General features: G+C 49.9%; 1 protein-coding gene across 1 annotated transcript in view; it reads right to left on the reverse strand.

Annotated features, from left to right (window-relative positions):
• LOC105691429 (protein dachsous) overlaps positions 1-18662 on the reverse strand; it is a 228103-nt gene that overhangs the window by 25837 nt on the left and 183604 nt on the right. Inside the window, exons 3-6 of the mRNA XM_020855503.2 lie at positions 16752-17219; positions 2911-3074; positions 2432-2836; positions 687-1095 (exon numbers count right to left, since the gene is read on the reverse strand). Coding sequence (XP_020711162.2) covers positions 687-1095; positions 2432-2836; positions 2911-3074; positions 16752-17219 — 1446 coding nt within the window. The remainder of the gene's footprint in view (positions 1-686; positions 1096-2431; positions 2837-2910; positions 3075-16751; positions 17220-18662) is intronic.

Genomic DNA, 18662 nt, shown 5'->3' on the forward strand with positions numbered 1-18662 from the left:
CGAAGAGCGCGGCGCACGTGTGTCTGTACGGTTTTACGTGCGGCTCCGTTGCACCGCTGGGGTTATCCGCAGCGGGGCAACCGACCGATCGCCGAGGAAAGGAATCATTGACTGCACCGACCGCACCGAGCACTGACCACACACTGCCCACATTGTAACCCTTCCGATTCATTGACTGGCAGCGAGCAACAGTCTCGACAATCCACCTTGATCAGAGAAAGCGAATGCATTGTCGAGTGTTGCGACGTTGAGTACGCGTGAATCCATCGAACTCCGATGACGATCGTTACGACGACGACGACGCTCGCGTCGAACGGACGACCGAAAATTCAAAAGAGGCGAGCGATCGAGGCTCGCGCGGACTCGGTGTGGTCCTCGGGCTTATTTTCTTAAGGCTCGTGTTCGTAAACACTCGACTATGACGGGCACCACCTCGTGACGGAGGTTCGAATAAGAGAATCTCAATGAGTGAATTCGTTGCGCCAAACAGATGTAATTCGGGATATCGTTTTCGATGACTATTCAATCGGATTTATTTCGAAAGCCTTTGACGGATCGTGATCTGACTTCTTTTCTTCGAACCCGGTACGTCGGACCGTTCGTTACACCGAAGCGATACTCCTTCAACGGCTACTGCCGCAGGGAATCTCAAGGCAGGGAGTATTGAAAGAAAATTGAGAACTCACCGGTATCCGGGTCGACGACGAAGCTGCTGTTGGGCTGGATCACCGCGTACCTGAGGAGCGCGTTCTTCCCGATATCCGCATCCGTTGCGCCAACGGTACCGACCAGGGTACCAGCGGGTAGATTTTCGAGCATCTCGAAGCTGTAGGACTCCTTATCGAAACGCGGCTCGTTGTCGTTGTCGTCGAGGACCGTCACCAGCACCGAGGCACTCGCCGTCGCTGCCGGCGAACCATTGTCGGTCGCCAGGACGGTCAAGGCGTAACGATCCACCGTTTCTCGATCGAGGGACTGGGCGAGGTAAATCCACCCCGTGTTCGGACTGATGCGAAACGAAGGTGATCCTTGGAGACGATAACTCAGGCGGGCGTTGTTACCCGTGTCCAGGTCGACGGCGGTCACTTGCAGTATCTGTAACAAGGGGAGGGTCGACATTTTTTTTACACTTCTCACTTCTCACCAGGATGAGAATTTTCGAGCGGGTTCGGAACTCGCTCGATGATCGGGGGGTCGTCGTCGTCCATTATAATATCGGGGTGTCCGAACAATCTAAACAATCTAAACGATCCCGGTTCACTGTTCTCCATTCCGAAACGTCATACCCGAAAACATTCTCAGGCCGGGACGCGCACGGTGAAGAGAAAGGTAGGGAGCGAAGAGGAGAGAGAAGGACGAGTGCGGGGTACCTCGTACTACGGTTACATCGTCCGCTCTTCTCTTCGTGTATATTAATTAAATCACACCGCGCGCGGTCCCTGAACGCAAACCCATCCATCCGGCCCACCAAACTTTCTAGTCCGAAGGAGGATGGAAGAAGAAGAAGATGAAAAGAGGAAAAGAGGAAAAACAAAAGGTATTATAGGAAGGAAGGCTGTGCGGCTGGTCGAAACTAGCCTCGTCCGATCCATTGGACTAGGGAGAGTCAGCGGCATCCGAAGCCGAGTTCGGAATGATGGATGAAGAGAGCGAGAGCGAGACCGAAAGAGGCATAGCCCCGACGGAGGGCAGAGAGTACTGGATGAACGATCATTAGAACAGTGCCTAACATGGGAGCCACCGGTAATGTGTCTAACTGTATGCTATTAGTTCGCGGCGGGTGAAGGGTTACGGTTATACGGCAGCCATGCTACCCCCCGATGAATCCTCCTCGTGGCCAAGATATTGTCCAACTGTACGCCACAGCGTCGGCGTTATCCGCCAACGCCGCCGTTCGCTATTTTCGCAGGAGAGATTGGAAATGTATCAGGTCGCGGTGGGGGTAATTTCACTTCGATTTCTAAAGACCGGGATATCGTTCGGCGATTATTAAAAATGAAAATAAATCCGACTGACAAATGAAACGTACGAGATTCGTCTTGGTACAGTCAAAACTTGCGCGTTTTAAAATGTAGTTAAATTAATAGTCGTATTACACACTCGAGAGCGTCGTAATCGTGGGGTTTTTAAAATTAATTACTTTTCCAACTTCCAGGTTAACATGCGTCCGAGTTGTGGAGATTAAATGTTGGTTGGTCGGGTTACTCTCCGGCTCTCTCGCAGGTTCATCTTTTAAACACGCCCGGGTCAGAGTTCATTTTTAGCAACCGGTACGGATACGTGTGTACAAGTTGTACGACGCGAAATAACTTCCTCCTCGGCCGCGTCTCCTTCCACGTTATGCGCGAGAGATGAATCTGAGATGCCGCGCGAACGGCAACCGTATACACCGAGACGTTCGCGACGGGCGTGTAATGAAGATTTTTCTCACCTGTAAGTCCGGCCTTGCGCTCTCGAGAACGTCCACGTGGTACTCGTTTCTCTCGAACACCGGGGGGTTGTCGTTCACGTCCTGCACCTCCACGCTGAGACTGAAATTCGCAGAGAAACCGGCGCCGTCCCCCGCGCTGATCAGGAGGCTGTGTCTCTGCTGGGTTTCGTAGTCGAGTCTTCTGACCAGGTAAACTTCGCCGAGTCTCGCGTCGATTCCGAATAGATCGTTGCTGTTCTGCGTTAGCTGATATCGGATCGGTGCGGGCGGAGTAATGTCCGGGTCGGTGGCGTGAGCGACGTAGAGGGGCGCGTGGATCGGGTGAGATTCCGGTACCGATATCCTCACCGAGGCGCTCGGAAAAGAGGGTGGATTATCGTTCACGTCCTTGACATCGATCTCGACCTGAAGAAGAAGGGGGTCAGGGTTCAGTCCTGCGAACAAGCTCCGTTGACGTTTCCGCAGATCCTAACACTCACCTGGCAATATCCGACGGGAATCCCACTCCGAACGGCTACGCTGAGTATGTATCTGGCCTTGCTTTCTCTGTCCAGAGGTAGACGGGTCCGCAGGAGTCCGGTAGTGACGTCGATCGATAAATTCGACTCTTCGTTGGCCAGGAAAAATCGTACGACTCCCGTGCCTGGAATCAGATATGGCAAATTTGATTTTGCAAGAGCTTGTAAATTTCGAAGAAGCGATATCCCTGGATCGGGAGTCCTTTCGTCGGAAATAAGATCAATATATACATTGATCGCCTCCGTTCGTGGGTCGGGACGATCGGGAACTCGGAGGGATTTCGAGTCTCGAACGCTGGGTGAGACATGGTTGTAGGAATAGAGGTATTGGCCTTCGTTTGGATATTGTTCGACCGATGACTGGCGCATAAGAGAGCATTTATCTATTTGTTCGTAGCGGCTGGGCGGAGCGGCTCGCCCCTGCCTCGGGCCGCGGGGTACCCAGCTCTGATTGAGGACATTGTTTACAAATATATTCTCAAAGTGTCGGTTGCGCGGTCCTCCTGCGTAGCGCGTACGCGATACGTATCGGTTAGGAAATAGGTAAACCTAGCGCGAGGTATGGAATGGGGCAGGGAAGATGAAAAAAGAAAGGAGGGAAGAAAGAGAGAGAGAGCGTGGCACAGGTGAAGATAAGATTTATACGATCTTCCATTAAAGATTCTTGCGTCCGAACGATACCGATGTTCGCTCCAGGAATCTGCCTGCATCACGCTCATGGATACTTCGCGTTGTACGTCGCGGGTTGAAAATGTTATACGGAGGTGTCCGGAGGATCGCGCAGTCGGTCAGTGGGATGCTCGAGACTCTCGGTGTCTAACAGCCCTAGAGGTTACATACCGCTATTTATATCCTTTATTTCTACCGACGCCCATCTCGAGACGACGACGAAGGATACGACGACCACTCGTTTGTTTCTCCCGAGAAATTTTTATCCCGATAATAGTCCCCGGTGCAGCTACCCTACGCAGAAACCAGTAGATTGATACGTACCGGCGTATCTCTCTACCTCGCCGCTGTTAACGTTTCACTTTTTGTGTCGTTAAACGCGATGGCAATCGTTTTAATTCGAGCCACTATATTTCATTCCTCTCTGCGCGGAAGAAGTCCGTCTCGTGTAATATACACGTACAGGGTGGTCCGCGAGCTCTTTTCTCGCGTTTTCCAAGAACTTGGAGAAATTTGTCGAAATCAAGATATTCGTTTGCAAGGTCGATCGATTTTTCGTACACACAGCAGCTGCCAATAGAATTGGCTATATTGAATGAAACGAACGGATGAAAAAATAGTTTTTGTTTTCATAAAACAAAAAAAAAAAAACAAACACTATTTATATCGCAGAGTACGGATCGGCGATCTCCGTGCGTTTGTTCGCCGAGTTCCAGTAACCCGTTGACAGAATGTTATGGCATTGGCGCTGAAGGGGGATAAACGGCGAAACATCGCTGCGCATAATTAGGCTTTTTGTTGGCACGTCCGAAGTGCCTTCGTTTCTGGGCGTCCGTGAGTATCTCCTACATGAGGCATGGTATCATACGCACGCACCTATAGGTATACCTCTGTGTATACGCACTCGGGGCGCAGTAACTGGTGAGATCTCGAGGTAGAGCGAAAAAGCGAAACTATGGCGGTTTATTAACCCGGTGGTAACCCGCAGCAAGGCTCCCCGCTTTTAATTATATTCTCGTCTGTTTTCAATTTCGAGTTGGCTCCCGCGGTGATCGCTAAAAATACCCAAATCCTTTTCGAATTCTCGTAATTTATGGAATTACCGAAGTTGGTACGGTGCAGTCCGCTCGAAATTTCGATGCCCGTTGGGTTCGCGTGGTGGTCGTTAGCTCTGTTTTTTTTTTTCTTTCTTTACGCGCACAGCTATTCCTGTGCTTCGAAATGCGCTTTTCTGTCGGTGAACTCCGACCACCGTCGTGTATTCGCATCCAGGGGAAGAGAAAGGGTAATTGAGACACCGAAATTCCCGGACGGGTGTCCAAACTTAGCTGGGCGCTTCTTTTGTCGCGCGACAGCCGGCAGGACGGATTTCTCTTCAGGTGCTGCTCCTTCGGCGTAGGAGAAGTTGCAGCGGCACAACCGGAGGACAAAAGACGCACAAGCCACTTTTGCATTTCGGGCTTTGTGTACCTTCTTTTTTTTTTTTTTCTCTCAGGGTATGAACGGAACCCACGCTTGCATTATTCGGTGTTTTGATTGCCGCTTCATTCGGGTTGGGCCTCACAAACGTTATAACACGGTTCACTATTTCTGGTCTTCGCCGACTCCGAATGTTGATATATAAACCTCGATATCAACTGCGAGCGGGTCTTTGAATTATCGGTGGGATTCTCCTCCGGTTATCCGGTTCCTCTTTGATCGATAAACCCTCCGTATTTGATTGATACATCCTCGCGTTGTAAGTGTACAACCTAGATACGAAAAAACATGAAATATCTTCATCGCGCCCGACGCGGTATGACGACGACGGTGTTCGCTAGGAGTTCATTGCTCGATCGCCATGGGCAGCCATCATCGTCTCGTGATTGATGGTCGATAGCCGTTTCGTCGACCCCCTGACCCGGTTGAAAATAATGAAATAAAAATAGAAAAAAGTAAACCGATGGAAAATAGAGGACGATAAAATGATATTAAAATTCAGTCAAAAGCCAGAAAGAGTCGGTAATACGTGTAGGCGTACGAACGATTAGTAAGAGAGACCATCTCCTACGTTGTACCAATAAAATCAATTAATAGGCAAATTGGTCGGGTATTACCACCGTGGCATGTGTAATTTAGTGACGAATGACTCGACGCGCGGAGAGATGGGCAATTGTACGTCTCCTTCGTATAACCGGAGTTGCGCCCTATCCACCTACGTCGTTACCCGGCGCGGACAACAAACGACTCGCTTAACGCACGAAATTCTTACGGGACGCTGCAGCGGCATCGGTTCAGACTCCCGAAAATACCTTTCGGACTACGCACGACGATCATCTCGGAGTAAAGAGAGAAAAAAAAACAAAAAAAAAAAAGAAAAAAATCAGGGGAAAAATGGCGGTGTTTGAAAGCTGCACGGATAATATGATATTCCATTCTCTCATTATGGTCCGCGGTTATTCCGTACGCCGACACCCTTTACAGATTCCGACGCCGGCCAGGCGACGATGATTTGTCAATGTTGAAATAAATTTCACGGGTTTATAAAAGAAATAGAAAAAGGATGATGTAACGAAGAAAAAGGAAAAAAAAAATAACCAAAAAGTCTAAGGCCAAAATAAAATTAAATAAATAAAATAAGAATAAAATAAAAACGCAAGCAACAAAAATTCTTTTACCTACCCGTCATCAAAAGAATAATTTTCTGTAACGAATTCCTCCTTTACTACCTTCGCTTCCAGCGCGGGGCGTGAGGCGAAAGAGCTACCGTTACACGGCGTTATGTTATGAAAATCTCGTGTTTATTTTTCGGTTGCTTGTATTTTCGCTTGCAACGAAGACTCGAATATTTCGTGATATTTTGCAGAGAGATATAGGCCAAGGATAGAAACGTTCTCCTCCTCTACGACGATTGTTGTCACAATAATTAATGTCATGGTTGATTTACAGATCGGTAGAATGACGAAGCGCGTTCCAACGTTACTGTTCCGGATGACCCTGGAACCCCGGAGCTAGCCAAGTTTTTCATTCAAAATGAAAAACTGGAACCGGCGTAGCTCCGCGTATTATACGTGCAGTATACATCCAGACACGGGACACCCGAGGCTCGATGACATTGGCATCACCTTAAAAATAAACTTGAGCGAAACGTGCGGCGATTTAATTCTTGGTTAATTTCACTCGTCCCTCGAATCTGCATTTTCCTTTCTCGTGTTTTCACGCGACTCGTTCCTTTTTCAAATTGCATCGCTTCTTATTCTTATACGCTGTTTGTGCATTTTTGTGCCTTGCAACGTTTCACGAGTCGAATTTCGCGTTTGGCGAGGGTGAAAACGGATTTCGCTCCTCGCCTGACGCGTTCGGGTTCGAGGAGACTCGTTTTTCGCTTTTTGCGCCTTATCTTATTTTGGTTTTCGGGCGGCTCGGCTTGCGGGGCCGACTCGGAAGAGAGGCAATTCTTCGTTTGAGTAACGACAATATCCAAATCCTGTTTAAATCAACATCTTGACAACAGCTTTGCGGGCGGCTACAACTCATTATAAGATTACCTTGAGAGCGTATCTCGCCCTGGCTGCACCGGGTCGAGTATTTATTGACTAAATAAATTACAATTGCAAGACGTAAGCGTTTTTCCATCTCTCTACGCTCCGACGATCTCCGAACAAGAGGCCCTACCCTCCACCGCCACCTTAACCCGGCTTCTCTCTTCCTCTCTACCTTCAACGACTTTGCTGATATTTTATTTTATTCCATCCCGAGCTCGATCTTCGCGCTGTTCTCTCGGTTCCGAGACCCCCGACACTCGTACCTCGTGGGTGTAACGAAGACAAATAGGTTAGCGAATTTTATGCATTAATTCGAGAAATTGTCTCACGCGCGGGAGGGAGACCGTCCCGCGCCGTCTCCTTATTGCGGGATACTTGAATCGGTATTATGTGTAGATAAATCCAAGAGACGTGGAAGAGGCAACGAACGTCAAGCGTATAATGGATAGAAAAATAAAAGGAGGAAGAAGAGAGTAAGGAAAAGGAGAAAAATGGGAGGCGATAGCTGCCAAATTTGTCATTCTCTCAATTACTTCGCCTCGAGTGAGATCTCCGGGACCGCGCGCGCGCGCGCGCCGCTATTCGTTCCGTTGCGTTTTATCTTTCAATGGTTATACGTGATTCGAGATTGTAGAATCGCGCACCTTATTAAATGTTCAATCCACGTGCGCCGGAGGTTTTGAATGCGCGTTTTGCCTGTCGCCTGTATCGAGCCTCTTGCTTTTTATATCTTTCTATCGGCCGACCAGCGGAATTCATTTCTAGTTCCTTGACTCCACGAGCTCTCAACGGCATGCCACGGGATGGCACAGTCGCAGTCGGCGCGATCGGAGCTCTCACCGCGCGACTCTCGTTGCCTTCAAGCTCTCGCAGGACGCGCGAAGGAGGCGAGGAGGGAGGCGTACATTTGCCTCTCGACGAACGCGGGCTCCGGCTATCGAGCTCCGTACGTATACGGCACGGGGTTTTGCTCGTGGATACGCGATAGCCGCGCCATGCCGGGCCAAGCCGCGCGTCAGGTGCACCCAAACGTGCCCCGGGGACTCCCGCGGACGCTGCCGCACCACCGCGAGGATAACACCTTCGTGGGCGTCTGTCTCGGTCACTTTCAGCGTTCTTCTTCACTTCATTTCTTCAATCCATCCTTCGACTCGCAACTTATCCTCGGACTCTGAAGGTCGTACGAGTGCGGGGATCGCATGCCGTCCCTGCGTGATTTCAATCCCCGCGTGAAAGTCCGGCGCGCAGCCCGCAACGTCCGAATAAGATCGTCGCTTGACGTATCACTTAGGAGCGCCGGAACTCGATGACCGAGAAGAATCGCACTCGCATGGTCTCAATTCCCTCCCTCCCTCCCGGTCCGATTCGTTCATTTTTTTTCTATTTTTCTATTTTTTCCCCCTCGCAATACGAGGAGACGGGAATGACGGACTCTGAGATTATGGTAATGATCGATGACTCGATCGATTGCAGGTTTCTATCCCTATCTTTTAGCGTCGAACGTATATCTCGGGACTTTTGACCTTAGCGTGAGTGTTTTTCCGCTTTTTTTTTTTTGTTTCTCTTATTTTTCCGACTTTGTAGCGAGACGGGTTTTGAGCCAATGGATGGCTGTGGCCGTTAATCGGGTTTTAGGGTAGGGCCATAGGCGTACAGAACTTCTCGCGCCGCGGTAAATACCTATTCAGATGTGTACGGCCCGATCGGTTGAATTTCCAGAATGTATGGGAGACGAACCTCGGGCGACAAGATGGAATTCTCATTTGGATTCCTCGCGGCATCGGTCGTATGCCTACGCGGGATAATATTATGTTTCCCGTTCGGCGATGCTGCGGGAAATAAAAATTCCATTTGCATAATTCTAGCGATTTTAATTGGCTACACGTAGGACCCGGAGCGCAAGCCCGGTTGTTCTTGTGTTTTGCCGCGCATTTCACCGCTCTGATCTCATTGTGACTCGTGATTCGATTTGCCCGACGAAACGCCCGTTGTCCTCCGAACAAATATGAATAGTCGTTCGAGCCTGACACTTGGACTAAAAACGATCTTGTAATTAAAGAATGATGATTAGCCGGTTAAGCCCACGTCCGACGATCCCACGAATGCGACGAAGAAGCGATACGACGGTAACCGCGCGCTGTCGCACGAGTCCCGAACCCCCGGCTCTGCCGGTTCTCGCTCCCTCTAAGGACAAACGCGGTGCGGACTTTCCGGACGAACGTTTGGCAGTACGAGACGGGCTCGGTCTACCGATCAGCCGCAATCCTCAGCTACCTTGGGAGCGGTCAGGTGTTCTCGAATCTCTGGAAAGTCATCCTCCGTGAATTGGAGAATTATATACTCTCCTTGCTCCTCGAAATGATTATTGGAAAAATTTGGTCGTAGACTTTTGGAAGAATGCTCTCGCAGTGAACTCGGACTGATCTTTTCTCCCCGCAACCATTCCCGTTGATCCGCAGATGCGATTCATGCAAAGCCGGGCCATCGGAGGGTTCGCAAATCGAAGTTGGGGTCCTGTCAATTACCCTCGCGTTGGGAGCGATTCGAAGAGATCGAATTCGTCGGTGATTCCCGCGTTTGATCAAAAAATGTCTCGTTATAAGTTGTACACAATGGGTCGAGTTTGGTAGCGTCCGTAAGTCTTTCTCCGCCACACCGTTCTAGACGATATTACCGACATCCGCCCGTATAATAGTAACGCCCTATCCCCCCTCCTCGGGTCTAAACTACTCGCGCGGTAGCGCATCATTTTGATTTTCATTTATTTTCGAGTCCGTTGTGAGCGAAGAGCTACCGCTGCTGCCCTTCCTGAGTCTTATTGTCACCGTCCTATTGTCTTGTCCTTCTACCGCATTACCGCCTTCCAACATCCAGTAGCCCTCTCTCGATATTTTTGCGTGCGAACTTTTTTTACTACTTTTTTTGTTTCTTCTTCTTCTTCTTCTTTCGACTTTTTTTCGCCAATTTTTCTTCGAATATTCGTCTTTAGCTTCGAAAGCAAGAACCATATTTTTTCCACCTCGTGTGTAACATTCTCATTAAGTGTATAACTTTCGCGAAATGTTCAAGACTTAAAGCGGCGTAACGCGTTCTTTCCGACTGTTAATTTAAAGGCGGCATACTTATACCGCAAACTACGCTGTAAACCGATTCCGTTATTATACGACGGCGAAAGATTACACGAGTGCAACGTGCGTTTCAAATTTTTTCAATACTTTCAACCGATTTTCGCCGCTCGAGAGTAGCTGCGGGAATATTGTTGAAATCTGTTCACAGTCGAATGGATGTCCGAAAAATTTACATTCCACTTTTTTATCCTTATCTCGGCGTTGGTCGAAAATTTTGCAGGATACACGTAAAAAAACAAGAAAGGGAGCGTGAAACAATTATTTAGTAGATGTGTGCAGTAGAGTATGCATAAGAGTAAGAACGAAGTATATGCAACGGAAAGCCTTTTTCTTCCGAGTTTCAATACTCCTTATCTTTGGCGTCGCGCTATCTTGTCGGTGTAAAGTGCAATCTCACCTTCGCAAAAAAAGAGACTCAATTACTCCGCGCGCCGCAGAGATATCTTTTTTCGCAAAGCAATTTCCTCGGCGAGGAATTTAAGATGAATTAAATTATTTTACGACCCGCACCTCGAACGAGTTATCCTTGAGACTCGGCATAAATGAGCGCACGGAATCGCGATCATGTACAGTGAAATTTGCTCGGTCTATCTCAGGATTCGGGTATTATTTGATTGCGCCCCGTAGGATGACTAATGGAATCACGCCTCCTCCTGCATGCGTAATGAGATGCAAAAAATCTCCCCATCTTTCCTCTCGATCGCTCCCAGCTTCTGGGTGTTAATCCGACGATTTTACCGACCATACGGACGACGCGCGAGATCCCGAGGAACGCGTCCTCGCTAACGTTGGGTCGATCTCGAGTTTGATTGTCATCGGGAGAGTAACGGGAATGAAAAATACATTTTCGGTGAAGGTCTTCGATCGGGTACGTGGAAATTTATTCATTTTGAAAATATGTCGCTACCTCGAACCGGTGGGTAACGCGAGCGAGTTATGCCAAAACGTGCGCACCCTGCACCGTACGCCGTCTCACGGGCGTTCTTGGGTTTCCGAACGTAATGCGGCAGCACGGAACTCGGGGGCGCGGGAGCGAAAGAAATATGCCGCGCGTGTTCCGTTGCGATGGCACCCGTGCAGCCGAGCATTTGCATCTCGCAATAAACAGTCGCGTCGAAAATGATATAAACGGGAGGGGGGGAGGAGGAGGAGGGTCGTAAGAGCTGATGCCGTTGTTGCCGGTGCCGGTGCTGTTGAACTTCCAGAAGCAAAAGCCTCGCGAGTCCACCTGGGATTATCATACCCCCCGCACCCTCGAATCCCCTCGATCGCCACCCACCTCCCAACTTCTGTCGGGGAATGCTAATGCCCCCTGCTCGCAGAAAATGATTTCTTTACTCCGACGTATGACGAGATTCGCGCGCTCCCTCGGCGAACCCTCTCGCCTCGCTGTGCGATGTACGGCGCGCTGCCGGTTGAATTAAAATTACGGCAGCGATATAATTACACGCGACGTTGTTACTGTAGGTGTAATAAGCGCCGACTGGGTTTCGCAAGGTGTGAGGAAATACGAGAAAACAAATGGTGAGATGTAGGAGGAAAAATCCGTTGCAAAAAAGAAGAGAGAATTCTGGGAAACGGTAACGCGTTCCACATCGCGCGAGTTACGCAAATCGGAACGGTGGGACTTCTTTCGCAAAGAGTTTGCAGCTCTCGGTCTCAACGGGGACACCGTGGATGCGGCGGCGGCGGCGGCGGCGGCGGGGGGGGGGGGGGGGGGGGAGGGGGAGACAGCGTGCGCTATCTCGAGCGCATCTTTGGTACGGTGAAGTTGGGTCGGCGTCGGTTGGTCGAACTCGGAGTCGGAGGATCGGAGGATCGGTGGCAGCGGTACCGCGAGTTGGAGGATTGAAATTTGCAAGTCTGGCGAAAGCGGCGGGAGACCCGAGTGCACGGTAGCCGCTGCACCGGGAGCGCAGCGGCTGCTGCCGCGGGGACAGCAACCCGCAGGGAAACCCAGAAGCAGAAGGCGTCACGACGTCGAACGGTTTGTATTGTTTCGCCTAAGAACCGTCGACCCTCATCTGATTTATGATCCCCCTCGGAGAATGACGTCTTTTCACGAGGACTTCGCCAGAAGTGGACGGGTATATATGTATGTATACCTTTCAATAAATAAAAACAAATGTAGAAAAACAAAGCGTTCCACCTCTCGCGATATGTCGCGCTAATACATCCGAAGGATGCGGCTCCGCCGCGGAGTAAGATCCGAACGCCGAAGGAGGATATCCCGCGACAACGTTGACGAAGGGGTACGGAATATCCCCGAAGAAGCGAGGAGCGCCGAGTCTCGTCCGACTGGTCCTACGCTCATACCTCGCCGGCTTACAGCTGCTACGGTTCGATAAATAAATTAAACGACTGTGTACCACAATTAAAATAATCTCGGAATATAAAACGACGCTAATACAATCAGCCCGAGGGACACGGTGAAATAATTACCTCGGAGTTCGCACCACCAATTAGAGATTCGAAGAGGTACACGCATTTGTTATTATCGCGAACTCTATGTATATGTATACAGAAACTCGGATATCACCTGTGCTCCGGGTATGACCGTACTACATACCGCCGAATCGAACTTGGAATGTGTCTCGAGATTAAGGTACCTGTGGCAACAAAAAAATGACGATTTCATATTCGTTTTTTTCTTCTCTTCGTTCGTCGTCGCGATCTGGTTGAGGAACTCTGACGCCGATATGAAGTAGGGGGAAGGGGGGGGGGGGAGACTAGCCGCTGACCTGCGGTCTGATAAAATTTTCGTACATGAAAAGATGCGGACACGTATAAACTGAGAATATATATACAGGTATAGCGCTGCGGGACGAGAAGAGTCCGGTACACCTTGCGGCGCTGAAAGCGGTCGCGAGCGGTGATATTTAAAGCGTATGTAAAGAGTGGAGCGGTGCAAAAAGGCGCGGACAATGGCGGCTTGCATTCGGCTGCTCGGAATCCGCCCGCGACGATTTATGCGGGCGGACGACGTCTTTCTCGGTCTCCTTCCCTCCCCGGTTCTTCCCTCTCTCTCCGTCTCGTTCTTCGCTCGTACCGACCCTTCGTCTCATCGCACCCTTTCTTTCTCTTCTTTTCTCCTCCTCTCGCTCTGCTGCACCGTGCAACTCCCCGTTGGATATCGTATTTCTCGACTTCGCTTCGCCTTTCCTTCTAACCAACAAAGTATGCCCCGAACAGCCAGCCGTACGAATCGCTAAAAGTCTTCGCCAATTTCCACGATTTAATTCCCCTATAATAACGATTCCATCCGCTGAAATATGCTCGAAACGACCCCCAAAATCGGAGGATACCGCGCGACATTTTCGAGGGCATCGAATAATCGAAGCGGGATTGCGGAGGGCCTCAAAGAAAATCGGCCGATTGACCGACGAACGCCGGTTGGCTTAATCTGATAATCTGATTGGCTGCCGTGTGTCAAATATTACAAGCAAAGGCCACGATCATCGGCAAAGCCTGCTTCCTCTGGAGGAGAACAGGTTTTCCTCGTATTCGAGAGAATGCAGAATGCAACGACAGCAACGGCAGCGATCCGTTCCCCGCTGACGTCATCGCAGTCACCTCGTCTTTTGCGCCTACAATATTCCATGTTGACCCCACGTCCGTGGGGTGTACGCCGCGTAGTCGCGGACGGTATTTAAGTACGAAGCTAATTGAAGTATTGAAGATTTATTACGCGGCGAAGTAGAATCACGACTTCACGCCGCTGAAACTATCAACTCGAACCTCGACTCGCATACCCCGTATGGGTGCCGCGGTATGCGTGCCGCACGCGTGACGAACACCTATGCGAAGTTATGGCTCCCCGAGTTTGGGAATTTTCATGTCTTTTTTTTTTCAATCGCTTGCACATCGTTCGCACATGTTTGCAGAACCAAAATTTTCGTTTGCACAAGCACACAATCGATCGAAGAATCATTTGTATACCGGTAGCAAAGCAAAGCGATCTTCAAGGTGAGTCTGAAGCAGTAAGTTATTGAACCAACGTATATTCGAATGTTGAGGAGTGGTAATCGAGTGAGGATTTTGAAAAAAAATTTCAGTTTTGTGCGACGTGAAAATTCCGGCGTCCTTTGGATTTCTTTCGATCATTTGTTCGTTTGTATGCGTTTGCATGGACTGTTTGAGTATGCTGATTTTCCAAATGCACAAGCTAAATCGATCTATCCATAAAATTGATCAGTTATCGTCAATTTTCCACTTTTCGAAGCAGAAAAAATCAAATATCTCGATGGGAAAAATTCGCAGCTCAATTTACTCAACGGAATTGTGTTCCTAAGGTCAAATTATATTAGAAAAGTGTCATTCAATCGATTTTAAAAATACTTAATTTTCGGCCCAAAAATCGAAAAAATCCAAAGGGGTACCCCTTGGAATTTTCGCGATTTTGGCTCAAAAAAAAATATTTTATTTTATATGCTATTCTTATGCGTTTTGACCCCAGGAACACGAATCTAGAAGCCAAATTGATCTATCTGTAAAATTGATCGAGTTATCGCCAATTTTTCACTTTTTGGAGCAGAAAAACGGTGATAACTCGATGGGAAAAATTCATAGCTCAATTTCGCTTTGAGATTCATGTTCCCGAGGTCAAAATACGTAAGAAAAGTGTCATTCGATCGATTTTAAAAATATTTCATTTTTGGCCCAAAAATCGAAAAAATCCAAAGGGGTACCCCTTGGATTTTTCTCAATTTTGGGGTAAAAAATCGACATTTTAAAAAATTGAGTTTCCCGTACAATTCTTATGTATTTTGGTCTCAGGAATGCGAATCTGATAGCAAAATTGATCCATCTATAAAATTGGTCGAGTTGTCGCCAACTTATCGCTCTGTGGTACATGTAAAATCGATATTCTCCATACTTCAGAGCTCCGCGAATATATGATATCCTTTGTATTCCCACTTCATGCTCGGCTTGTGGAAGTGACGAGATTTCGCAATGCATCGTGTTTACCTTTGCCGGAGTTCAGACGAAGAAACCAAAAATTCACGAAGATTCTCACGGCCGCTGTACGGTGTATTCAGACTTTTGCAGCGCATCCCGGCGCACGATGACGAAAATACATAATCCGCGGGTGAAATTATTCAACGCGAGAGAAGGAATCTCGTCGAGTCCCCGTCGACTGGGGATCGTTGAGAGATATTCGCGCGAATTAGGGTCGTTTAAAACAAGGTCGCGGAGTTGTGACCCCCAGATAGCAGCCGCTGCCGAGTCCTAGACACTAAATCGTCGAACGTTGACGTGTTTCGTATTCCGCGGGTAAACGTGTACGGCGTGGCGAGGGAAGATACGGCATAATGCGGAGCTGCGCCCAATGAAAATATCCGTGTGTGGTCATGCGAATACATACTCGTACACCTTCGGTCAAACAATGCGACCGCACGAGGACGCGGAGTTACCGCGAAGAGCCGGAGGTGGCTCGTATAACGTTACCCGCTCGTCGCCGGTCTCCACCGAGTTCTCCGCTCGGGAGTCGGCTCGCCGGTTTCTGCTCTTCGGACCGCGGACTCCGGACTCCGCGGAGAGAAATCCCGGGTCCCTACCCCCGGGGGAGTGGATTCCGTATACATCGTACGCTACGTTGGATCGGGCGCAGCGGCATTGAGGAGAGCGCGCGGGTCGTGACGCGGCCTATCTTGCATCGGATGTACCACCAGTGTGGAAACACGGATACGAGTGCCCCTCTTCCTTCTCGGAGAGCACCGGGGCACCCTGCCCCGCTGGCTTCGCCGTGAAACATACGAAGTTCGCCTCCTTTACCTACGTGCCGGACAAACTTCTCGGTGTTGTGCCGGCGCGCTGCCCGGCGATCGCGCGCGCGTTCCGTATCCCATTTCTGCGTCTCTTTTATTCAAATTTATTTATTTCAAGACGGGGAACTCGCTGAACTGCGGCGCGCCGGGTCCGCGCCGGCAGAGCTCCGCGAAAGCTCAGAGGGCCTCGATAAGGGGCTCACCTGTAGCACCAGCGCCGTTGAACATCGCCCTCCCGCCCTCCCGCCCCGCGCCCCGCACCCTCCACCCTCCGTCCTCCCGAACTCCGTGCCGCTTTTAAAACCGCGTGCTAAAACCACCGAGGAGAGAGAGGGCGCCGTGCCCCGTGACCTCCCGACAATGATATCGCTATCCGCGGACAATTCCTTTCCCGCCTGTGTATTCCGTGCGCATTGAAACTATTCCCTCGGTCCGTTGCTTGCACTCCCGGGCGGTGGGTTGACGCGGGAGGCCCCGTAGTCGGGCGCGCGCCCGCGATTCCCGCTCGTGCGGAATAGAAAATTCACTCGTATGATTTACATGGCATCAGTTCTTACGGAGGTTCGTGACATCGCTTCGTTCACGTGAGCCGGTCCGTGACCCGTGGTCGAGGCTCTGCGAGGGCGTGGAACGATTCGGTCGACGATCGTTCCCGTCTTTCGCGGGGTTGGAACGCGATTCGCTCGGAAATAGGAAATCGAAATTGAACTCACCGGAGTCGACGGCCGGCTTGATGTTCCCAATGATCGAATTCTGCGGAATGTTCTCCTCGACGCTGATGGAATATCTCGGCTTTTCGCATGCCGCGAGTCTGTTACCGGCCGAGGAAACGGAGATCTTCACCTCCGCGTCCTTGAGGCTTTTCAGGCCCGCGGCGTCCGTGGCCGTTACGTTGAGGTGGTGCATCTGAGATCTGGTCAGAAGACTGTGCCTGGCCACGTGAAGTTCGCCGGAACTTCTGTCTATCCTGAAAACACCGGCTTCGTTTCCACCGGATATCCTGTACGCCACCTGCCCGAAGAGACCGACGTCCTTGTCCGTGGCCAAAATACGGAGGATCGGACCGTTCGCCGCGTTGTCGCTCCTCAAGGTCACGTTGTACTGCCAGGGTGAAAATATCGGACGGTTGTCGTTGACGTCCGTCACCTGAACGAGGACGATAGCCGTAGTGCTGAGACCACCTGGAGAAAATGACAAGAAAAGGAAATTACAGTGGGACCGTCTCGTTGGAATCGACCGCACGGCTGACCGTTATTCTATGCGGGGAGTGCGTGCGGCGATCATATGAAATTCCTTCGGCCAACAAAGATTCGGGCCCGAAATCCCTTCGGGAATACCCCCTTATTGAATTAAATAACGCCTCTGAAATTAGCTTCATTTACCGCGTACTCGTATAACCCGGAGAACGAAACTGGCGTTGGTTGAAAGAAAAAAAAAATAAAAAAAAACAAAAACAAAAACCGACGAGAGAGGAGCGAGCGAGCGAGTGCGAGAGAGAGAGAGGGAGGGCGAGCCAACGGACTGCTACGCATAAATCATAAAGACTACGTTCGATGGGATTTTTTTTAAAGCCAATCAACCGCTCTTGCCAGTTGCAACACTCTCGCTCAACCGAGATCGGGATGTACCCGGTGTCTGTTAAAAATAGAAGTCGACAAAAAAACAAAAAAAAAAAAGAAACAAGTAAAAAATTAGCAAAACACGTGCGGGATAAAAATCTGCGAGACTGTTCCGTATGCAAAATAATTCCACACAGTCGCTTGATATACGTTGATCGTACGTTACGTATGGTTCTATCGTTCGTGAGGTAGAAATTCAACGTTCCCTCGGCGTTCGGTGTCATTCTCACGTGTTGGTACCAATTAAGTTGTAGCCACCCGAGACTCATTATTCATCTCAGTCGCGAGTGTGGAAGCGGGGCTTTTGAACGAAGATTTTCCCGAACTGGCGTCGAAGTATTATGCACGACCGTACGGATGGATCGGACTTTGTTTCCAGTGTTCACGTTATGGTATCTCATACCCGGTACGAAATGTGAGCTCCCGGGCCGGAGCACGAGCGGTAGTAACATCGGCAGCAGTCGCAGCCAGGGTCAGATTGGTATGGGTAATTTCGTTAGAAACAGAGACTAGCCCGTTGCCGCCTTCGGCTCCGATTGCACAAGAGCTAATAAGTAGCCCATAGTCAAGGGGGCTACTCTATACGGAGAGCACGCGTGTTAAGTTAGTTTTTATTTCCCTCGTCCGTATCGAGCGTTCCTCCGCTCCGAAACTCACCGGAGTACAATGAAAGAAGCGATCACGACAGTGTGGCAACCGGTGGTTAAAGAAAGAATTTCCTATCGACTTGCGCAACGGGGAAATAGTGGACGACGGCGATCGCCGAATAGGTTGAAATTACGCAAATTAAGGATTACACGCGGGTCGCCCGGCGCTGCGGGTTACTCCACTTTTACCTTTTGGAACTCGTTCGCTCTTTTTTGTAGACGCGTCGAAGGCAGTTCTCCGCGTATTAGCCATCGACTATTCGATCTCCGAACGGTATGGCGCAACCGCTTCATTCCGCTCGGTGATCGCCGCGCTAACGTTACAACGACGCGTATCCGACCGCGGGGTGACTCGGTA

Source organism: Athalia rosae, chromosome 2, assembly GCF_917208135.1.
Source record: "Athalia rosae chromosome 2, iyAthRosa1.1, whole genome shotgun sequence".
In the NCBI taxonomy this organism is placed as follows: Eukaryota; Metazoa; Arthropoda; class Insecta; order Hymenoptera; family Athaliidae; genus Athalia; species Athalia rosae.